The 21,590-nt window shown below is 34.5% G+C and overlaps 3 protein-coding genes and 1 non-coding gene across 6 annotated transcripts; 2 read left to right on the top strand and 2 right to left on the bottom strand.

The window, feature by feature from the left end:
• Positions 1 to 125: 125 nt before the first annotated feature.
• Positions 126 to 6,393, bottom strand: LOC101252983 (kinesin-like protein KIN-7E). 3 transcript variants are annotated; one of them, XM_004238274.5, is made up of 14 exons: positions 6,068 to 6,393; positions 5,043 to 5,458; positions 4,857 to 4,946; positions 4,675 to 4,775; positions 4,458 to 4,571; positions 4,293 to 4,374; positions 4,149 to 4,216; positions 3,995 to 4,057; positions 3,769 to 3,893; positions 3,312 to 3,648; positions 2,802 to 2,885; positions 1,853 to 2,713; positions 1,388 to 1,704; positions 126 to 846 (listed from the first exon to the last, which is right to left on the bottom strand). In XM_004238274.5, exons 2-14 carry the CDS (start codon positions 5,266 to 5,268, stop codon positions 534 to 536), a joined length of 2,781 nt encoding a protein of 926 aa, XP_004238322.2. In that variant the 5' UTR covers positions 5,269 to 5,458; positions 6,068 to 6,393; the 3' UTR covers positions 126 to 533. The 3 variants fall into 3 exon arrangements, with proteins under 3 accessions (XP_004238322.2, XP_019069259.2, XP_010320414.2); XM_019213714.3 differs by having other exon boundaries at positions 1,388 to 1,698; XM_010322112.4 differs by having other exon boundaries at positions 6,059 to 6,386.
• Positions 6,394 to 8,182: 1,789 nt separating this feature from the next.
• LOC101252387 (uncharacterized TPR repeat-containing protein At1g05150-like) lies at positions 8,183 to 11,506 on the top strand. The gene has a single exon (XM_004238272.5). It carries the CDS (start codon positions 8,755 to 8,757, stop codon positions 11,161 to 11,163), a length of 2,409 nt encoding a protein of 802 aa, XP_004238320.2. The 5' UTR covers positions 8,183 to 8,754; the 3' UTR covers positions 11,164 to 11,506.
• Positions 11,507 to 12,699: 1,193 nt separating this feature from the next.
• Positions 12,700 to 12,772, top strand: TRNAE-CUC (transfer RNA glutamic acid (anticodon CUC)). The gene has a single exon. It is a non-coding gene; the product is annotated as a tRNA-Glu (tRNA).
• A 994-nt stretch (positions 12,773 to 13,766) lies between these two features.
• Positions 13,767 to 19,027, bottom strand: LOC101251881 (uncharacterized). Its single transcript, XM_004238270.5, has 5 exons — positions 18,429 to 19,027; positions 17,565 to 17,957; positions 15,500 to 16,090; positions 15,201 to 15,328; positions 13,767 to 14,194 (listed from the first exon to the last, which is right to left on the bottom strand). The coding sequence occupies exons 1-5, from the start codon at positions 18,864 to 18,866 to the stop codon at positions 14,191 to 14,193; spliced, it is 1,554 nt and encodes a 517-aa protein (XP_004238318.2). The 5' UTR covers positions 18,867 to 19,027; the 3' UTR covers positions 13,767 to 14,190.
• Positions 19,028 to 21,590: the final 2,563 nt, after the last annotated feature.

The following is a 21,590-nucleotide window of genomic DNA, read 5'->3' as shown; positions in this document are numbered from 1 at the left end:
GCTGAGTATGCAATATATAGGTTTTATATACTTATATTTTGGTCTTTTTTGTACATATATTGTGAACTAGTTGGCTTAATTGTATTGACAAGTATCCCAGGAAAAACCAAACAGATAAGGAGAAGGAAAAGAAGGTGATGTGGGTTTATATTCCAACCAGAACAAAAAAAACTGCAAAATATGATGCCTTTTGAAGACAATTATCCTATGCTGTCCCAATGATTTTGAGTCTTGTTTTACATACATATAAGCTGCAATATATCTTCCACTTATATCTACATACAGGGATGACTCTCTTAACTTGAGATCTCGAGGTTGAGGATTGAATATACATAATGTACATTAATAAAAGCTCGTCGATGAGTAGGGAGAAGGTGTATTAAGTACAAGTATGGGACATCTTTTGTGTATATTTAGATACTATGGGGGTGGTTTAACTTCTAAACTTTACATGAATTAGGGAGGGTTAATTCATTTTGAAGCCACTACAATGCTTCAAATAATCCTTAAATCTTTTGCATTAGAAGATCACATTAGGCTTTTCTTGGCTTCCAGCTGAAAGACCTGAGATTTTTTGGCCCTGGTGAGAAGTTGAGTTCAAACATCTCTTTTGGGACTTCGTTTTGTGCTTCGAATCCAACTAATTTTGAGATGAGTGCTGCACTTTCCTTAATGTGATCCATGTCTCTCGTATCTTTCCATAACTGATGGCACAGTTGATGTCTTCTTTTTTTAGTTTTAAGACCAATGCCCCGTTTCTCGTATAAGCTGTCTCTCTCCTTTGAAGAAAACTTCTTATGAAGCAACTTGCTCAGCATTTCCCTCTCGCGATTCAGAGCATTTAAACTGTTTGAAAGGATTAGAGTACTTTTAGGATCAATTTTTATCATACTTTCAGATTGATTAATTTTGCATGCTTGAAATATATTAAAGGAAAAAACTTCGAAATCTACCCTTCTTCTACTGAACGAAATATCTTAATCTTACTCCCCACTATATTTTTGGACTTGCTGTTAGCACATTGTCTCATATTTGCCCTTGACTTTAGCAGAGCTCTAATGTGGACTCCACATGTGAAAATAATTCTAGGAAAAAGGTGTTAGACTCTACTTTTGGTTTAAAATTACCCTTTGTTATACTTCATGTTAGAACTTCGTTATCATCATGGACATATATGAGACGAATTGCTAAGGGTATGAATGATCTAAAGTGTAATGGAGAGTAAAATTAAGATATTTCGGATAGTAGAGGGGTATTTTTGACCATTTTCCCGATATGAAATTTGTCTTGTCTCATTGCTTGTGAAAGTTAGACAGAACTTGAGACATAGCAGCCCATGCAAGAAATCTCCAAAAACTACAGAAAAGAAAAAGATATAAATGAGTACCTTGCAGCCTGTGAGAAAACTTGACCGTCTTTCACAACTTTAGCTCCTAAAGAGAATGCGTTCTTAAGATAGGACAGTCTTCTAAGCTCCACCTCCATGTAAACTGAGTCAGTTGGATCCCCTTTGAAGAGTAGGAAAAAGTATGTTCTGTGAACAAGGGGCACATTGCATGCATTCCATAGTTCTATTATCTCTTGCCTTTGTTTCTCAAATTCCATCCACTGTCTGGAAGGAGATAATTCTGATTCATTCTCTGAATTTAAGGAATCAGCGGCAAAGTTTCCCAAGTCCTTGGAGGTGTGCTCATCATCCTGAACCTAACAAGATAAAGTTAATTTCTTATGATCTCTATACGAACTTATCAAAGTATGTATATCGATATACATTAGAAGCACATTTAAGAATTTTTTTGTGTTTTAGAGATGTGCAGTTCTAGCTATTAATCTCAAGCAGAAAGTTACTTACCAAATTATCCCCTGATTGCTTCTCAGGCACAGATTTGGCAACCTCACCCTCTGCACAAATTTTTATGCTATCTTCACCGGACATTTTTGGTTCCTCAGCACAAATCTTCTCACAGTCTTCACCTGACATTTTGAGCTTTACTTCAATCGTGAAACTGCGGTTGTGTTCTTTTGATAACAACTTAACATTATCAGCAGAAAGCTCCGGCTGAGAAGGTTTCTCCTCAATATCAATCTTTTTAATAGATAACTCTTCCTCAGATTTACTTGATATGTCCACATTTTCCTTAATTACTTCAGATCCTTCTGATACTGGCACGTTAATGATAATTGCTTCACTGCTTCTGCTCCTTGGTAAATTATTTGAGTCAGAATCTGTGTCGGAAGAAGAAGAAGAAGAGTGTTCCACGACTAGATTGCTAGTTTGCTTTGGTTCCTTATCGTTATGATCTTTGTCAATGAAACTTGACTCCTGATCTCCCTTTCGAGGTGATGAATGTTTATCAGAGCTTATACTCTTCGTGTTTGAATCCACTTCAACACATTGTACTTCCTTGCAGTTATCTTCCAAATTTTGAACAGTTCTTTGAGCACTATTTTCCCATCCCTTACATGGATCAGGTCCAAAATATTTCTCAATGAACAGCCTTGGGGAGGTGTCATCACAGAGATACTGATCTTCTGGAGGTTCAGGAATCTGTTCACCTAGCTTGTTAGAATTAAAGCCTCCGTATCTGCCATATTGAGATATCGCGGATACACCATCAGGACGAAAAGGATATACACATTCTGATACTTCTGATGCTGCACAGTCGTCCAGCCATTGGGCCTTATCAGGAGATGACACACTACTTAGTTCAGTCTACAAGAGAGAGAGAACAGATTAAGCTCCCCGATGTATATTATGAATTGAAAAGTTTATGAGCTCATTCAAGACTAACTACACGTACCCATGACCCTGAACTTGGAAAATTGTGAAAACGAGATTGAGCAAGATCACGCTGCTGGGTTAGCTCCCTTATTTCTCTGCTCATCTGCATCGTCATACAAAAAGGGAATAGGTTATGGATATCTTGTCTTGAATGAAAGCCACTACTCTTAGATCGAAGTTCAAGCAATTGAAGTTAGATAAATATTTAATCATTAAGAAACACTGAATCTGAACTGTCATCTATGACAAATACTAACGTCCTGCGCCCAAAGTGCACCAAAAGGCAGACATATGTATTAATCGACTCACATGTTTGATGCTAAAACAGTAAGTTTTTGAGATCCATAGCAAACCAAAAGATAAATCATCATTGAGACATTTAGTTTTGGAACAATTCTTGTCTTGTCATGTCTTATAGGCATGATGGAGAAGTCCTAAGAGATCAAAATTAGGTTGAAGAACAATGTATGAAAAGATATTGTAGGAGTTCCCCAGAATACTAGTTATTGCAAAGGTTAACCATTGGTACCTTTTCAATCAGATCCTCCTTTTCTTTCAGAGCCTCTGATGATCCACCTGAGGCAGCAAGTGCCGATAAACTCCTTAGCTCAGCTTCCAATCTAGCTAGTTCTTTTCGTAATTGTTTCACCAGTGCCTTCTCTGACATTACCACGTTAACTTTTGCGTTAGTAATGACATTCTTGGCACAAGTTGCAAACAACAAAGTGTTCCTGGATTGTTCAACATGGCTATGTGCAGGACTCATGGTGCAAATGATGGCAGTTCTGGCATTGCCTCCCAATGAATTCTGTAGTATGCGTGTCAGCTTCGAGTCTCTGAAAGGAATATGTCCATTTCCTTTTTTGCTGATAAAAGTACAAAATTATATTGATGAACAAGACTTAGAAATAGCCTTTTAGCGATCTAAGGAAGAAGCCAAAACAAAAACAAATTTGAAGCTCAGCAAACTGTAGTTATGTGGCAACCTTAATTTGCGAATGACAGTTCCAAGAGTCAGCAAACTGCGATTGATGTGGCTGCCTTCTTTCAGTCTTACATTTGCTGACATGGTTTGAGAAGCACGCTCACTTCCAGCAAGATCAACAAAATTCTGCAGGAAGAACAAAATATTGTCTATCAATCATTTTCATAGGAACTAAGGACTCCAATAATCCTTCTAAGTGATGTCCGTGCAGAGGTAATTTTCCTCACCACTGCAGCTGTCAGAGTGCTTGAGTTTAAGCCAACAAATTTCTTAGCGGTACTTTCAACTGTCTGCAAAAAGATCATTTGTCCAAGTCAAGAAAATGATGTATTTCCTTTATATATTATTATTCATAAACCATCTTGCAACCAATGCACTAACCAAACGCAGAATCTGGTGAGATCTTGAGCTCACTTCGTTGAGAGCAGTTTCTCCTATTTTCCTTTGAGCTGCAAGAATGGTAACAATTGAAGTTATATCATATTAACTTGCTGGAAACACTACACAGCAGTCTCAGCCTTTTACCTTCACATACTGACAGCAGTTCTTTTAGATGGTTCCAGTCCTTCAGTGTTACCTCTGTAAGTTTTTCAACTACAGTTCCTCTCTGTAAATGAAAGAGGTTACTTACTTGCATAATATTGTCTGTGAATAAAACAAAACTTGATCATGCTTAAAACATATATTCACCTCTGGATCATCGAGGAGTCTAAGTGGAGTGTCCTCTGGGGTTAGAAGGTCTCTAACAACTTCATTGTATATCTCCATGGCAGAGAATTTTAGTGTAAATTCTCGGTCTACGTTCTAAAAGTTTTTGAAAATAAAAAGGCACCTTAAAAGCATCAGACACTCTGAATTTTGTACAGCATAAATTAATTGCATGGAAGAATAGGAAAGGTTTACCCACCCTGCATATATGATCATATATATCTGCTAATGTGTATTCGGTGATTCCAGACATAGTATACGTTTTCCCACTACTTGTCTGTCCATATGCGAAGATACTTGCTGCAAAGATTTCATACGTTATTACTGTAACATCATTATGTAGGTGCAGAAAATGGACCGTGAACAAGGGCTAGTACTTACAATTAATACCACTAAGAACTGAAAGAGCAACTCCTTTGGCGGCTTCCTCATACACCTGCCTTGTGGAGCAATCATACCCAAATACTCGGTCTGTTCAATTTCATACACCAATTTTAAGGAGGAATCTTTTCAATTCAAAAAATAAAAACACAACGCAAAGGAAAATGAAAATGTGAAGAAGCTTACCATATGCACAAGCAGTTGGAAACAATGAACGCTCTGACATAGAATTTTTATAAAAAATTGTGGTGTTATTGATGCATTCCCAATCCGAGACATCGTTACATGTAATCTCCCTCTCATTCAAAGGTCTCAATCTAACTGCAACAAAAATCTTCTCTTTCTCTTCATGTGCAACTGATCCGTGATCATCACCATATTGAGATGCCTCCTCCCCATAAACTGAGCTCATTTTTAGCACCCTCTTCTTTCCCCAGAATCAATGCACTTGAAGAGGACCAGCAAATAGATTATATCAATGAATTACAAATCTTCATATGGTCCCTCTCTTTGTATTAAAAGAGAGGAACTGCCTTATAACCACCTCCCTACCCTCTGTATATGCCTAATTTGATTAAAAACCTCGTATATGATCTTCTTATCTGCCAAAATTCAGACAACAGAACATCAGGGGGGGAAAAAGAGCAAAAAACACCTAAAAATGTTTTCTGTAACTCATAAACATGTAGTTCTTGGATGCGTTCTGTCAAAAACTCAACCCCACAAACTGAGAAAAATAGTAATGGAAACCAAAGCACCTAAAAATACGTTCTTTAGCTCATAAACATGCAATTCTTGGATGCATTCTGTCAAACAACTCAACCCCACAAACTAAGAAAAATAGTTATGGAAATCAAAGCACCTAAAAATGGGTTCTTTAGTTCATAAACATGCAATTCTTGGATGCATTCTGTCAAACAACTCAACCCCACAAACTCAAAAAGATCAGTAATTAAAAAAAACACCTTAAAATGGGCTCTTTAGCTCATAAAATTGCAACTCTTGAATGCATTCTGTCAAACAACTCAACCCCACAAACTAAGGAAAAAAAAATGTAACAAAAAAACACCTAAAAATTGGTTCTTTAGCTCATAACATGTTCTTAGACGCATTTCATCAAACACCTCAACCCCACAAACTGAACCATAATCATTTACAAAAAGCTCCATATTTTTCAAATTATTGCCAAGAATAGTCATCACCTTGCTCACCTTTTGTGCTGGTAGTGGTATTTGAAAATTATCTTTGGCAAACCAAAGTACAGCAATTAAAATTTTGTGGTTTATGCAAGAAAAAGAAGAAACTGTTATGATTTTTTTTTGGGGAGGAGAGGTTGAAGATGATGATATTTGCTGTTGTAAAGATAATGGGGTGAGCTGAAAACACGCTAAAAACTCGGAATTTGAGATTTATGGTCGAAAAAATGTAACAACTTTGAGCTGAGAATTTTTCTGGAACGCTCACTGTTTTCTGTGTTTCCATTTTTAAGCGATTTGTACGGAACTTTGAAATAAACAGCTACCGCTCAAACTATAACGACTCAACTGGAATTTGCAAGGAATTAAATAAGCACCGATAAAAATGAGAAAATTTTACATTTTTATCCATTTGCACAACGTGGCCTTTTTTTCAAGATCGATGTTATTATATTTTTCGCGTTACAATTTGATTAAATTTAAATTCACATGAAAAAGTCTCGTATTAGAGTAAAGTATTTTCTTTCAAAAATTTTTATTAAAAATAAAAGAATATTTATCACTTTATTACGATCTTTGTAACATCTTTTCAAGTACACTCTTTACATTGTATCCATGTTATACTTGTTAGTTCATTTGTGGAATAAATTTAGCACATTGAATTAATTGGGACATAATTTAAAATAGTAACCTTAAAAAGGTTATTTATGCAAATTGCTCAAGTGAAATGGAGTTTGTTGCTTGTAACTTGGTAAATATTGTGTTTTTTGTTTTACTTGACTTGATCGGATATTGTATTATTATATGTGGTATTATAGGTGAGGGATAAGGTTTGCGTACATGATCCTTTTTAGATTTTATTTGTAAGACTTGTAAAATTGTATTGTTCGAGTGAAATGAAAACTTCAACATGTTATATAATCATGATTCATGTAGTTAAAAGGGCGATTTAAACTACTCAGATTAATTTTTCGTCTAGATATGATTTTGGTTCCATTTAAATAAGTTGTGGAAATATAGTTTTTAAGTTATGAATAAATAATGATCAACATTGACTAAAAATTATTTGAAGATAGAAATAGGATGAGTGGCAGCCATGAAGTTAGAAGAAAACTTCATAATGTGAGTAAAATTGGAATTAAAGATCATAGATTTGGATTTTGTTCATTAATTCTTCAACTCATCAATCAATATCACTGAAATAATACTAATTAATAATAATTTTCAAGAATAAGTTAACTACAAGAACAAGGTTATGACAATGCAATGTGTAACTTTCAAGCAAAATATATAATATTTATCTCTATATGTCACTTTTAAATGACTTTCTTTTTCCAAATTAAACAGCAAAATCAATTCGATATAAGGGTAATCCAAAATTTTCTTGTTTCATTCTCAATTTAAAAGGTAAAATTAAATTTATGAAGAATTAACTCTCCGAAAGAGAATTTTCCATGTAAATTTAAAATAATAGTCATAAAATAAAATATATAATTTGAAGTGATATAATGATCGTATTATTAGGTTTTGTTATTATAACGATCTAAAACATATAAATTATATATCTAATCACTATTATAAAATTTCATTCGTATTAGATTAATGCTATTTATGTGTACCTCTCACACAAGATACATGTAATAAAAGATCAAAATACATGTAATAAAACATGAAAACAATTACAAATATAATAAAATGAGTTGAAGTTAAATATGATTCACAAAACATATGACTAAATAAACACACCAATATAGTAAAGAATTATTCACCACTAAATAAAATGCATAAACATGTCTTCCCAAACATGATTATCATTAAATCATACTTTCTTCGCAATCTTCTAATTAAATGTATGTCTTTTCTTATTCGTTCTTTTTTATTTGTCTATTTTAAATTTTACAAACTCTTTAAAAATAAGAATTGATATAAATATTTTATCACAATATTCATATTAATTGATGCTTAATCATAAAAATCAATAAATTAACTAAACAATACACAGTATTAACCTCCTAATTTAAAAATACCCTAGGTAGATAAACTTTAACCTAACCAAAATAAATAATGCATGACATTTGACATGTGTTGTATCTATTACTAATCATCATTAACTCACATGTTCTCATCTAACAATTAAAATGTAAAATCTCAAAAATCACTTTTTTCTTTTTTCCTTTTCTTCTTTTTAACTAAGTACCTCTTTTTTTCTTTGACAGTTGGAAACTTTTTCTTATTTTAGCCAAACAAATTAAAAAAAGCAACAATAAATATAAAAATAAAAAATTCTATGATCTTTGAAATTTTCCAGTCACTCTGCCCCACCACCACTCCCCATCATCACAACCAGAAGAAGAACAAAAAGAAAAAAGAAAAAAAATGTAAACAGAAAACAGTTGTCTTCTTCTTCTTCTTCTTCTTCCTCTTCATCTTTGCCCTTTTTCTCTTTCTCCAGATCCAAATTATACCAAAAATTTAATCTTTTTTCAATACCCATTTTTCTATTTCTCCAATTTTCCTTAATTTATCTTCTTTTTGAAACCCTAACCTAAAAATCCCATCTTTTTTTGCTTTCAGTATAAAACCCTAATTTTTACAGGTTCTCTACCTTTTATCCACCAAGTTTGAATCTTGATTGAAGTTTTCGACACCCAATAACGTGAAAGGTTAGAATTTGTACTTGAATTGGTGTTAATTTTTGGGAAATGGCTACGAGGGGAAGCAGATCGGAAAAGGTGAAGAGGATTTTTCAGCAATTTGATGGTAATCATGATGGGGGTCTTAATCGAGAGGAAATGGCAGCTTTGGTGGTTGCTGTAAACCCTAGGGTTAAGTTTAGCGAAGAGCAAATTAATGCTATTCTCGATGAGGTTTTCCGTACGTACAGCGAGTTTATTGATGGTGAAAAGGGGCTTACTTATGAGGGACTTTTGCGTACGTATGATGATGGTGCTGGTGATGTTGATCGTGATTTTGACGCTCTTGGGCTTGAGCTTAAGCCGGAGGATAATGCTGGAACTTCAATTGCTGCGGAGGAGGCTTCTTCGTCGTCGATTGCGGATGAGAGAGTGATGGAGCCTCATAAGAAACAGCGGACTGCAGCTTGGGCAGCTTCTCCGAATCATGGCATTGTGTTTGATGATACTTGGAAGCTTGTAGATGACCTTGAGATATTGATCAAGAGGCTTAAATCGAAACAATCGAAAGATGGGAAGCTGAAGAATGATAATTCTGATGTTTATTCGGAAGGTTGGTCGAGGGAATTAGGGCCTTCGACTGAGATTACGGATAAACGTGTTAATTGGGAAGAGACTGGACATGACTATGCTGTGTTTGTGAAGGAATTGGGTGTGTTGAGATCGAGGGCTGATGGCTCGAGGTCAAGGGAAGAAGCTTTTGATGGTCACATGGCAATTGGCAGGGTTTTGTATGATCAACATTTGTTTAAGGAAGCACTGGTGAGCTTTAAGAGAGCTTGTGAGTTGCAGCCTGCTGATGTTAGGCCACATTTCAGGGCTGGCAATTGTTTGTATGTGCTCGGGAGACATAGTGAGTCGAAAGAGGAGTTCTTGCTGGCATTGGAGGCTGCTGAAGCTGGCGGCAGTCAGTGGGCTTATTTGCTTCCTCAGATTCATGTGAATTTGGGAATTGCTCTTGAAGGCGAAGGTATGGTTATAAGTGCCTGTGAACATTATAGAGAGGCTGCTATTTTGTGTCCAACTCATTTTAGAGCTTTGAAACTTTTGGGTAGTGCACTTTTTGGCGTGGGTGAGTATAAGGCAGCTGTTAAGGCATTAGAAGAGGCCATTTATATGAAGAGTGACTATGCTGATGCACATTGTGATCTTGCTTCTGCATTGCACGCAATGGGTGATGATGATAATGCTATTAAGGAGTTTCAGAGAGCTATTGATTTGAAACCTGGTCATGTTGATGCCTTGTACAATTTAGGTGGACTTTACATGGATATGGGTAGGTATCAGCGTGCTTCAGAGATGTACACTAGGGTACTAAGTGTTTGGCCGAATCACTGGAGAGCACAGCTCAATAAGGCTGTGGCTTTATTGGGGGCTGGGGAAACTGAGGAGGCTAAGAAAGCTTTGAAAGAAGCTCTGAAGATGACGAACAGAGTTGAATTGCATGATGCAGTAGCACATTTGAAACAACTTCAGAAAAAGAAGTTGAAGGGGAATGGTGGTGGCAATGGGGAGGAGGCCTTTATCATTGTTGAACCCTCTAAGTTCAAGTCCGTGGGTGAGAAAACCACATTGAGAGCAGATTTATCTACTGCTCTCGATATTAGAAGTTTTCAGAGGATTACTCGTCTTAATCGTTGTGATGTTGATCAGATAAAGAAGGAAATGAATGAAACTGTTGTACCAATGTCTTATTCCGGTGGTGTACCTGAAAAGTCAATACGCAAGGCTTCACTGGAAGAGATTCTGCACAGATTGCTTAAATTCTTGAAGCCTGAAACCTTTATAGGTGCTGTTAAAGCCATTAACCAGAAAGTTCTCTCTGTTTTAGATGAGTCAGAATCAGGTCGGCTGGATTTGGGCATGTTCTTTGCTGTTCTTGCTCCTGTCTGTGGAGGATCACCAGACAAAAGAAAACGCATTGCATATGAGGCGCTTTTGTGGCGTCCTGTGAATGAAGGTAGCAACCAAATAAGGAAAACTGATGCTCAAAGGTACATCAAACTTCTGAGAGCTATTTACATTCCTTCCCAAGGAGCAAGTGAAATGCTAGAAATTCACGGGGAGATGGACACGTCATTAGTGTCTTTAGCAGAATTCACTGCAATGTTTGATGATCCTGATTGGGGTTTTGGTATAATGTCCACTCTGCTGAAGCTTGAAACGGGGGATAGGAATCGCCATGGTAGCCATGTTTGTGCAACTTGTCGTTACCCAATCATTGGGTCTCGCTTTAAGGAGATAAAGTCACATTTTAGCTTATGCAGTCAGTGTTACAGTGAAGGAAAAGTACCCCCAACCAGCAAACAAGAAGAGTACAGGTTTAAAGAATATGCCAGTGAAGCTGAGGCAGTGAAAGATAAGTGCTTGTGGTTTGGTATCCATTCTAAAAGCTCATCCTCGCCTACTGCTTCCTAGCCTAGCGCGTACTCGTGTATGTTTTTCAGATGTTCAGGGTGTGAACTATATCTAGCTCTTTTGAAACATGTTCCTCTGGGCTTCAATGCCTCTTGTACAATAACCCTTTCAAGTTGTGACCATCAATTCTTTGTTTAAAAGGCAGTATTTTTACTATTTAGGGACTTGTAGTTCTTTGTGGGTGCCTTTAAATCTTCTTTTTTTCACTTTTTTGAGGGATTGTATCTCTTGTAAGTTCATCAGTGTAAAGTTCTATGTTCTCCCCTTTGATTTTTCACTCTGTAGTACTGAACATGGCTATGGATGGATTTTTATTGCATTAACCAACAATTGATTCTACTTATTAGCACAAGAGTATTTGTTCATAGATTTCTTTAATATGTGTATCTAAGTTATATATGAGAGGGTAAATGCAACAACAATAACAACTCGGCGAAATACCAGAAGTAGAGTATTACGCAAATCTTACTTCTACCGGTAGAAATTGTTTCTGAAAGACTAAAAGAGGTAATAGTAACAAATAGCAAAAGCTATAAATAATTTCTTATTATAATTTTTCGACGAAGGAAATTTAATTTTTCTTTGGGTCAATGTAGCTCTGTAACTACCTGACAAATGTGTATAGGAAGCCATATTATAAGGGAATGTTGGTTAAGTGTTTAGCCAGCCTGGACTATATACTAATCATATTTTTTTTTAATAAGAAGATAGAATCTTAGTATTAAAGAATTGTTGAGTCTGAAGCAATAATAATTAATCAATCAGAGAAAAGATGAAGCAAATGGCAATTGTATTGACCAGGTCATTAGGCAAAATATTTATTATTTATTGAAGTATAAAACAAATGGTTTATTTATATGTCCTTAATCGTTATACAAAATCCATTTGGCACCAAGATCAAACTTTTATCCCATCCAATATTTATATTAAACGAATGCTTAAATTTAATTTATTTATAGGAATCTCTCACTTAATCATGAAGGCCTGTGGTCTAGGCTTGTTTCAATTTAATTTATTTGTACTTGTTTATCGCGATCAATACTGAATTATTTATTTTGTAAAATATTGAGTGCAATTATGAAAATCTAGTATTATAATGAAATAATTAGAAATAATACAGGGATAAGTATAAAACTAAGCAGGGACCTAACAATCATTATGAATCATGATAGTTTATGATATTCTTTATCATTAGGCTTTTACTTTAAGGCTTTTCATAAAAGGAAGGTATTTTAAACGAAAAAAAATGACTAAATTTATTCTTTTTACTATTTAAAATAGCTTTATTTCATCATTTATTATACTCTTGATCTATGTAAACTGTTGACATTAACAAATTGTTTCTTTTTATCCTTGATATTAACAAAGAACTAACACAAAGTAAATGAACTCCATGCATTCAAATTATTCTACAAAAATTATCATAATTTGTCATTCAAGTTTTGAATATGATTCTTTTTACCTGCAGTCAAGTTGACCTTTCTGATTTGTAGATTATATTAGTTTATATACTAATACTCTGTAAAGACTTCCAAATCCGTTGTAGTCTAGTTGGTTAGGATACTCGGCTCTCACCCGAGAGACCCGGGTTCAAGTCCCGGCAACGGAATATTTTTTTAATTTTATCTAGGGGTGAAAGAAAAATATAGGAGATTTTAAATGAAATAATTTTTTAATTTTATCTAGGGGTGAAAGAAAAATATAGGAGATACTAAATGACAATTCATCTCGATTGGTAGAATGTATTAGATGCACTAACTTTAATTTTATCATCTAATTAGGTGAGAATGGAAGAGGTGGATAATACGAAGCCCAAGTAAAGGTAGACCAAGAACATGATCTCAGATAGAATAGCATGGAAGTCGAGAAAAACTAGCACTAGAAAGAAGTTGAATGTGTGACGACATGAGCTGCTTCACAAATATTGTACATGCAAGAACCATGATTATGTCATCCCCAATACATGAAACATAACAAATACCAGCACAAGTTAAACTTAAACATCAATTGACAAAATTTACCAACAACAATCCATAAATCACTTCCGCATGCCAATATTTACTGTAAGGTCAGTCATGCACTTCCTGTGTATGCTGGTTTTTATAATACTATTCATGGCTACAAAATCGCCATTGTCACCATCAGATTCACCAGCATCAGTAATCTCGCAACTCCAGGAAGAAGAGCAGCTCAACAACTACGCGTCAATCCAAGAAGAAGAACTAAACAAGTTCAAAGATATCACATATCAGTTTCAGACAGAACAACACTACCAAGATTATGGTTCCTTGAGTCCAGCACCATACTTCGGTAGAGGTGATCCAGCTCCCATTCCTCACAATACGGAGCACAAAGCAAAGTGCTACAAACACAGTTGTTAGTCTCTAATTCACACCAGTATTCAGTAGCAGCAATCACCTTTTATGATATGAACAAATGATGTAAGTAAGAGTTGTTATCTGCTTGATTCAGATTTCGCACTCTGTAATGCTACCAAATAAATGCAGACAAGTTTATGGTGAATATTAGCTTATGAACAAATTGTCTGCTCATCACAACAGAAAAAGATTCAAGCATATGGCAGATATAGCTAAGCACTGGGATAACAGAGAACTCCAAGAATCCAATTCCAATCCACAAACACAATGATGAACTTTACAGGAATGAAACTCAATTAAGAATTAAATGCACGACATGAATTTTGCAAACTGTTAAAAACTCCAATAACATCACACTGTAAAAAGGCTACATAGAATGTCCACAAGTCGGCATATTCCACCAATTAAACAGTAAATATTCATCAAAGTTGCAACTCTGCTTGGCCACACACATACGTTATGTAGCTGAGAACTGTTTCGAGGACGGAGGATCTATCATGTATTATATACCATCAAAGAGTAGAAAAGCTTTCCCACATCGCCTTGATGTTTAAAGAACGTGTCAACCAACAACTCCCATTTTGGGTGCAATAGAGGATCAACTACAGCTGCAAAGGCTCTTACTTTAAAGTACACAACCGATATAATGTCACCTGTGAGAGAATAAACAGACCGAAGATTCTATCAGTTTTCTTTTGAAACCACAAACTACTCCACTGTTAAATGCGAAACACAACCATATATTTTCATTGGTAAATTACTCCACTGTTAAATGCGAAACACAACCAGATATTTTCATTGGTAAATTGCCATCAGGAAATTTTGAATTTTGAAGCCAACGAAAAACTACATTCAGTACCTTCTTGTTAAATTATAGCTTTGAGTTTAAGGGGCAAGAAAATAGCCATTAGACATAATAAAATGGATTGTAGTTGAGAATTGGATATGGATTGCTAGACTATAGACAATCTTCTGTATACGTTACCATCTAGCTACTTGTCAGTTAAAATGTCAAAAGTGCCTAAAGTTAATGGTGTCTGGTTCATGGTTCTTTTTTTATGAGACCTGGTTTCCATGGTTCTTAACTAGCATTTCAAACTTCATGGTTTTTTGGGTTGTTAACAGAGTAACTGCAATGCTGTAGTGAATTAAAGTTTCTCTGGATTAGAACCAATAAACATGGGAGCACGAGCATTTAGAGTTCTTGAACTAGCCTGTGGGCCACCTCTTTGCAAATTGCAATTGGGGAAAAACAATGAGCTTAACACCAAAGAAAATTTCAAAAGTATAAGCCTGATACAAGGGGTTGTGAACACTAACTCGGGGACAGCTATACTTCTATCGGAAAGATAAAATTTCAGCAAGGATGACATGGAAGAAATTGATTAGAAAGACGTTAGAATTTAATGGTAGGAAAGAAGGAAGAAGTTGTCTATAAATAGGACATGGACTCTAGTGATTGCACCCCCTAAGCAAAGCTGAACAAAGCACCAAGGATCCAACCAAAACTTCATCCAACGCCCTAGCAACTTGCTCACTTTTCCATCAGAATTACAAAACCATGGAGACACGTGACTTCTCCCTGAATTCAGACATACAAAACTACAAAGGCATGTATATGTTGCCAGATTTTGACACAAATTCTGAAGGGACACTCACATGAGATGTATGGCAGATGGTCCGGTAAAAGCAGCAACCTTCTGGGCACGCTGTGCTTCACACTTATATAGCTCCTTCGTTTCTTTTTTCATACGGCGCGCCTCACGTCGTTCTTCCTTCACAGCAGCCTGAAAAGGTAGAACCTCAATGTTAAAACATTATATCAGATGTTTTATGTACAATTGAGAAGAAAAAGTAAATCCAAATAGGCTAGGCAAAGTAAAAACGAGCTCAGCAGAGGAGAGATATCAAGCAATACAATTCCACAATAAAAAATATTGATATACAAAACCATTGACCTTTCTTTCTTTCTTTTCCTCCTTTGACTCCTGGCCATGTTGCTTTCTTTTGAGCTGCTCCTTCATTGGGTTGTCCTTTCCCTCCTTTTCTGAACCTTGCTTTTTCTTATCCTCCTTTAGCAAGGCATGCTTTCCCTTGCTAGGCAAATAGTCTACAGGAAGATTTGCTTTTCCTTTAAGGGATATTATAGGTGAAGCTTCAGAAATAGCAGGGAGCAACTTTTTTCTCCTTGCTTCAGGAGCTACAATTTTTCCAGGGTGGTTATCAAGATTTGAATACGTTGACACTATAGTTTCACAATCCCATACTTCTGAGTCACTGCTGCTTTCATCAAAAATAGCTGTTTCTTCCGCTGGACCTTCATTTTCATACTTCTCTGCATATTCTCTGCACCGGTTTATGACATCAGCTTCAGGTTCAAGCAATTCCGCATCATCTGGTCCATAATTATTGAGTTCCAAGCCATCAATGGCACGCTCCTTAAATGCATGATTAAGCTTTTCTGCAAGGGATTCGTGACATTCATTTTCCTCAATCATATCACCATCATATTCTTCTTCGGTATCAGATCCATACTCTTCAAGTTCAAGCTGAGAAGATGAGATGCAAGACAGAGACAAGAAAACTTTCAATCAAATATATCAATAAAGAAGAACGGACATTGTCTTAATCATGAAGAAACAACAACAAATTTAAATTATCAACTCTCTAGTGAATAAAAAACTTACAAAGAGACTTCACATTTCTTAACAGTGGTGCTAAATTTACAAGGAGATCTACTATAAGCAGACTATCTTATTCATCTACCTAAAAACAAGTAGACTCAAAATCTAAACATGGAAATTCATACACATTAACAACCTAAAGAAACAAACACTGCAGAAAATACTACAAAAATACATATTGATTAAACTACACACATTATAAGCTTATGCAATTACCCTAAAACCAAGAAGCAACTTAGGACTGAAAATATAAATAATCTAAACATACAAATTAACACATGCTTATGGCTTCATTCAATGATGCAAGACAAAATATTCCCTCTCAGCCCATAACGACTAATAAAATTTTTCAAGCCCAATGATGATGCAACCATGATATGAAACCAGTCATCAGAACAAAAAGCTCGAGGAATGATTCTAACAGCTTGCTGAATAAACTCGATTAAGCAAAGATAAATGGCATGAAAATCCATATAATCTATTGGATAATAATAGTTTAAACCTAACTGTATGTACTACTTAGAAGTCATTTTGAGGGAAAAGATGAGCTTTAGTGGAAATACTTTATACCTATAACAAAGACTAAAATAATTTCATTCTCTGCTAACCTTTAACTTATCAAAAAAAGAATGTTTCAACTCAATTTCAGCTGAAAACATGCCATCTGTACATGTATGTGAAGTTGTATCAGTTGACACTGATAAAGGATAGTAAAAGATCTTACAAGCAATTACTATGATAAGACACGCAAAAGGTGGCTTAGATTGCCTCTATTATCGAGTAAAGCACTAGGAGAAAAAGAACTTCAAAAAGAAACAATGTCTTGGGAAAATATTTTTAAAGCAGATGCTGCAAATTCAGACCTAATGAGGTGGCCTATTTATCAAAGATAGAAACTTGCGCACACCTCCACTATTCTACATTGCTCCTCAGCCACCCCACTATGACTAGGTAAACCCCATCTACCTAAGACAAAGGAAGAGCTACCAAATACCTGTGCTAGTTGCAAGATAGAAACATTTTCTTTTAGAAGGGAAATTTGAGCTCAACAAGTGCAAGGTAGAAATTAGAAAATATTTCAATGAGTTGATTGAGGTGAGCACCAAATGGACTGGAACCACATTACCAGAAAAAGGGCAAACTAGACCAATTCATTTATCATGGGCCGATGTCCTCTTATAACACACTTATGGTCACTTTAGCCTCTCCTTTTTTTTTTTTGGTGGGGGAGTCATTTTTCTCTTTTAAGTCGTCATCGGGCTTGTAAAAATTCACGTAAAGAAAAATATAGATTTTGAACAAAAAGAAAAAGAAAATATAGAAGAAACAAACAGCTTACCATATCAAACTGTTCATCCAGAGGGCGGCGTGCTCTTGGCTTCTCTTCAATAGTCGCAAATTTGGCCTCATTTCTCTGCACATGTCCAGCAGTATCATTGCTTCCTACTTTGTCAACATCTGATCTCTCTAGTAACCTTAAATTCTTGTCAAGTTCCACATTATCTGCCCCATCGGGTAGGTTTGCCGTGATAACAAAATCTTCTTCCAACTCTAAATCCTCATCATCAGACCCAAAACGTGACAAATCACTGTCATCTAGCAAAGCAGCAACTTCAGGATCCACTGCCTTCTGAACTCTTACCCCTACCGTCTTGGCTGCCACATTGTATACATACTTCTCATTGGAATCATCATCCACTTTTGCAACCGCGACTCTTGAAGCATCATATGCCTATCCAAAACCATACATTTGTTAACTAGAAAAGATGAGCCACAAAGCTACTGTCTTTAAAAATTATTAATCAATTCTTTGTTTTTCCTTTCATTCAGTAAGTATACTGACACGAACCAACGTAATCATTATAACGAATTATACTCATAAAGGATTTTTATACACCGCCAACTAAAAGGGAATTGAGGCATAGTTGATTGTATCACTATAATAATTCAACCAAAGCTGAAATCCTAATACTACTTCCATATAATACAACTAAAAGTCTACGACAATTAAACCTCAGTTCAAACAAATTGGGGTTGACTAAATTTTAATCCTTAGTGTTATTCATTGAAACTCACATACAAAACAAATAATGCTAATTCTACATAATTATGATACAGAATAATACTAATTCAACCAAAGCTAACATTTTTAGGCAGAAAAAGTAAAAAAAAAAAAATACAAAAATTCATAGAATTAACAAACCTTCACATCACGAGGAAGCTCAGTAAGTTTAGCCTTGGGATTCTCATAATAAGCAGAGCCTCCACCAGTGTTCTTAATCTCCCTCAAGTGATGCAAGTAATTATACCCATCATCAGGAAACCCTAGCTCCAATATCTCCTTTCTTACATTATCAGGTAACATCACAGCTTGATTTCCGGTACCCGAATGCCCGGCTGCCCATCCATTGTACGCCTCTTCATCTTCTGGAGCATCAGCGTAAATCGAATTCGGGTCATCTGGGTTAAATTGATCGTAGGAGTGAAAGGCGTCGACTGAGTAGGATGTATTGTTGTCAACTCTGACGAACACTCTGTCGGCGCCGGAGGAGCCGGATTCGTATGCCGGATCCGATGAATCACAGGCGAATAACTGAAAAGTAGCTGATTTCTTCTTGTCAATGAACTTCTTCTTCCCCATTGTTATCCAAAAAAAGCAATCGCCGGCACAGATAGTGTTTTCTCGAACTCGATTTTTGCTCGTCTGTAGAAGAAGCTATATGTATGCTAAAACCCTAAAAACCTAAGTTTGTCCAAATATATTCATAATAATAAATAATTATTATTATTATTATTGTTATATAATTATTTAAAATATAAATATGTACTTTAACTTTAACTTGTATCGATTGTCTTTTATCACTTCAAATTTTAATCATACGCGAATAAATATTTTAACTTATAAAAAAAAAGTAACCAAGTAATCATACATAATAAAAAAAATATATGAAATATTGATGATATATAGAGAAACTAAACTTTTTATTCAATAGCTAAAGAGTTATATATACAAAATTATATAGAAGAAGATTAGTTAAATTTACTTTTAAAAGTAAAATATGATAATTATTATTATTTTTTCTATCCAACATTCAACAATTAAGCATATAAGAAACTATTTATTGACAATATAATAGACATTTATTTATTTTTAAGAATAAATTTCAAACAAACCACATTAAAAACTTTGAGCCGAACACAACTCAATGTAGAGCAACTTTCACTTATAGCAAACATAAAAATTTATATTTATATGTTATAACCGTACTCCATAACAAACTTGGCTATTAATATGTATATTTCGCTATATTTATACAAAAAAACAATTATATAATTTGTTTCGGTATACACATACAAACGAATCAATAGTATAATATGTATTTGTATAAAGCGAGCAAGAGAGAAAGAGAAAAAGAAACTGGGTAGGGGAAAATCGTATTTGTAGGATCATAAGTGTATATAACGAAAATATATGTGTTTGTATTTGTAGATACAATGTTCTTTCGTTTTATACAAATACAAGTGCAATGTTCATATTTGTTTTTATATAAAGTGAGAGAGGCGAGTGAGGTTGGTGAGCAAGACCTAATAGAGTGCGAGCGAGATCTAGGAGAGGAGAACGATAATATATGTATATGTACAATATTTCTCGCTTTTTACAAATATAAATGCATTTTATACATTTGTGTTTGTATAAAAGCAAGAAAGGTGAGGAAGACTGCCCAAAGAGAACCAGAGCGGCGAGCTAGATTCATTAGGGAGAGAAACAAAACAGAAATAGTTTGCTACGAGATATAATTAAATCAACCATAACTATATCGTTTAATTTGAATTAATAATTTGATATTATATATCATTTCCCTTCAACATATTATAGGCCCAAATTTCTTAAAATCCAAACAATTTGTAAGCCCACTGATGGCCCATTTTGATACCCCTAAAAAATAAAAATTAATATATTCGAATAAAATTGAATAAAAAGGCAGAAAATAAGCTAGGTCTGTATCATAAAAATAATTTTAAATAACCTGATTTTCTGTATCTAATTCTTCTTTCTTTAATTTTTCTCCCCATTCAAAAATAAGAGAGATATAGATATATTTTTTTATTCATTTTTTTTTTTTTTTGCCTAAAGAACTTTGATTCAAAATTATTATACAAACTATCTTTTGATATTGTTTTATGAAAAAATTTTAATAGCTCAATTGGTTATCTTAGTTACATAGGCTTTTAGTTTATTAATTTCGAGATATATGGATAAAGCCTCTGATACATGTATTTATAACTATGTGTAATATATTATTCTATAAAAATAACAATAATAAAAACTACTATTACTACTAATAATAATAATAGAAAAAATATACAAGTACCCCTCAACTTATGTCTGAAATCTCGGAGACACAATTATACTACAATAAAGTCCTATTATCTCCGAACTTATTTTATTAACAATTTTTTACATACATGGCACTATCTTGTGAGCCAGAGATATTAAAATTTTGGTTACAAATAAATTAATCCTAGTTGATCATAAAACTAAAAGTAATTGAAGAGAGTACCTAATTAATGGTTAAATATTGCAAGCCTAATAATATAGGATGGGAAGAATATAATTAATGTGTAGAACCATATACGTAAAATCCCTTTTCCTATTTTTATTAAGAAGATTATTTCCAAGATATTTTTTTTAATAAAATGTCCATCAAAGGTCTCAGAACGGCCAAGAACATAAGGAATTGAGAAGTGACAATACTTATATGATTATTATTATAATAATTAAACAACCAAACCAAAAAAAAAAAATTGCAAAAATATAAAGAAAAAGTGCAAACTAAGATAATTAAACTTCTATAACTGTCCTTCAGCAGGGCAAATTCCAATTGCTATTGCAATCAATGAGAGAAAACCTATTATCTTCAAAATAGACTCTAAACAGTCGTCCTTCTGTGGTTTCACCATACTTAAAAAATAAATATGTTTAGAATTGTGATTTTCAATGCGAGCTTCAAATACCGACAGATAAATAAAAAAAAGCAGAAAGAATTGTGGTCCTCAATGTGTAGGTATATCATGAATGTGTTGGTATATCATACCTTGTATATATGGGAGGAAAATAAACTACACTTCTATTAGAACACGACTTATTCGTACATGAATAATAATAATAATATATTATGCTAATAATGGACGGTATAAAATTGAGTTAAAAAAAAAATAAATAAATGACTAAAAACTAAAGGATATATGAACGAAAAGTATAACGAAAGATAGATCGGATGTTATGGAGAATTTTTTGGACTTTTTTTTCCCACAATTTTTTTAATTTTTTTTTTGGGTGGGTGGATGGGGATCCTGGTTATAA

Source organism: Solanum lycopersicum, chromosome 4, assembly GCF_036512215.1.
Source record: "Solanum lycopersicum chromosome 4, SLM_r2.1".
Classification (NCBI taxonomy): domain Eukaryota; kingdom Viridiplantae; phylum Streptophyta; class Magnoliopsida; order Solanales; family Solanaceae; genus Solanum; species Solanum lycopersicum.
The sequence above is the reverse complement of the archived record's forward strand: the minus strand, read 5'-3'. Positions and strand labels throughout refer to the sequence as shown.